This window comes from Penaeus monodon, chromosome 23 (assembly GCF_015228065.2).
Source record: "Penaeus monodon isolate SGIC_2016 chromosome 23, NSTDA_Pmon_1, whole genome shotgun sequence".
Taxonomy (NCBI): Eukaryota; Metazoa; Arthropoda; class Malacostraca; order Decapoda; family Penaeidae; genus Penaeus; species Penaeus monodon.
Window position 1 is genome coordinate 19,420,105 of NC_051408.1, and position 986 is coordinate 19,421,090.

The 986-nt window shown below is 43.5% G+C and overlaps 1 protein-coding gene across 1 annotated transcript in view; it reads left to right on the forward strand.

Moving 5' to 3' along the window:
• The window catches only part of LOC119588374 (chromatin-remodeling ATPase INO80-like), a gene marked incomplete in the record, with an annotated part of 3,027 nt that extends 2,328 nt beyond the window's left edge, over positions 1–699 (forward strand). The window contains 1 exon segment of the mRNA XM_037937057.1: positions 8–699. Within this exon segment, the coding sequence (XP_037792985.1) occupies positions 8–397 (390 nt within the window).
• Between the last annotated feature and the right edge of the window lie 287 nt (positions 700–986).

The window sequence follows — 986 nt, forward strand, 5'->3', positions numbered from 1 at the left end:
TGACGATTGCGACGACACCCCGAAGAAGTGCAGCGACAAGAACGGCGTGTGCATCAGCCGCAGGCAGTCCTGCGCTGGCAACACGGAGGACTCCGACTGCAAAGGCAGCGACCAGACTTGCTGCATGAAGCACCAGTGCAGCAACACCCCGAGGGAGTGTGAGAGAAACAACGGCATCTGCATCAACAGAATGGACAACTGCGCTGGCAAGACGCAGAATAATCTCTGCGAAAACGAGCACTGCACTTGCTGCAAGAAGGACGAGTGCAGCAAAACGACATCGAAGTGCTCCAGCAAGAGAGGCAAATGCATCAACATCATGGACTACTGTGACGGGAAGACGGACAGCGATCTCTGCGACAGCAAGAACTGCACGTGCTGCTACTCTTCCAAATGAGTCAGATCCTTCCGTCCTCCTCTGTTCCTCTTCCTTTCTCCTTTGTCAACACTCACGATTCTGCTTGTCACTTCACTGAATGTCACTGGAGCGAAAGGGTCCTTGCAGTGATCAGTATTGTGTTTGTTGCAATCAACATGAGTGCTTTACTATGTTGTAAAGGTGTTTTGAATACGACCAGTTTATGTCAATGTAGTGGTTGCTTGTAACCGCAAGGGCTACACAAACCTGCAACAAAGAGCACTGAATATCTCCTTTTCATGCGTCTTCCTTTCTACGAGTATTAAAGAATGTTGTAGCAATTCTATTGTTTCCAGAACCAAAATTCCTAGACTGAAGTTGCGTAATACACAAACACATAATGTCTTTGCCTTTTAGACATTACATAAAATGGGCGAATGCACTAATGAGTGTGCCAAAAAATGAAACAGTGTCTGGAGAAATATACAATGAAGAAAAGAGAATTCTCCTCACTGAAATTGCAAACAAATTCAGTAATTTAATTTACATATTAAGAATATTTGTATATCTATTCTCATGAGAACATATTGAAAGAATTTAAAGGATATTCATTTTTCATAATCTATGA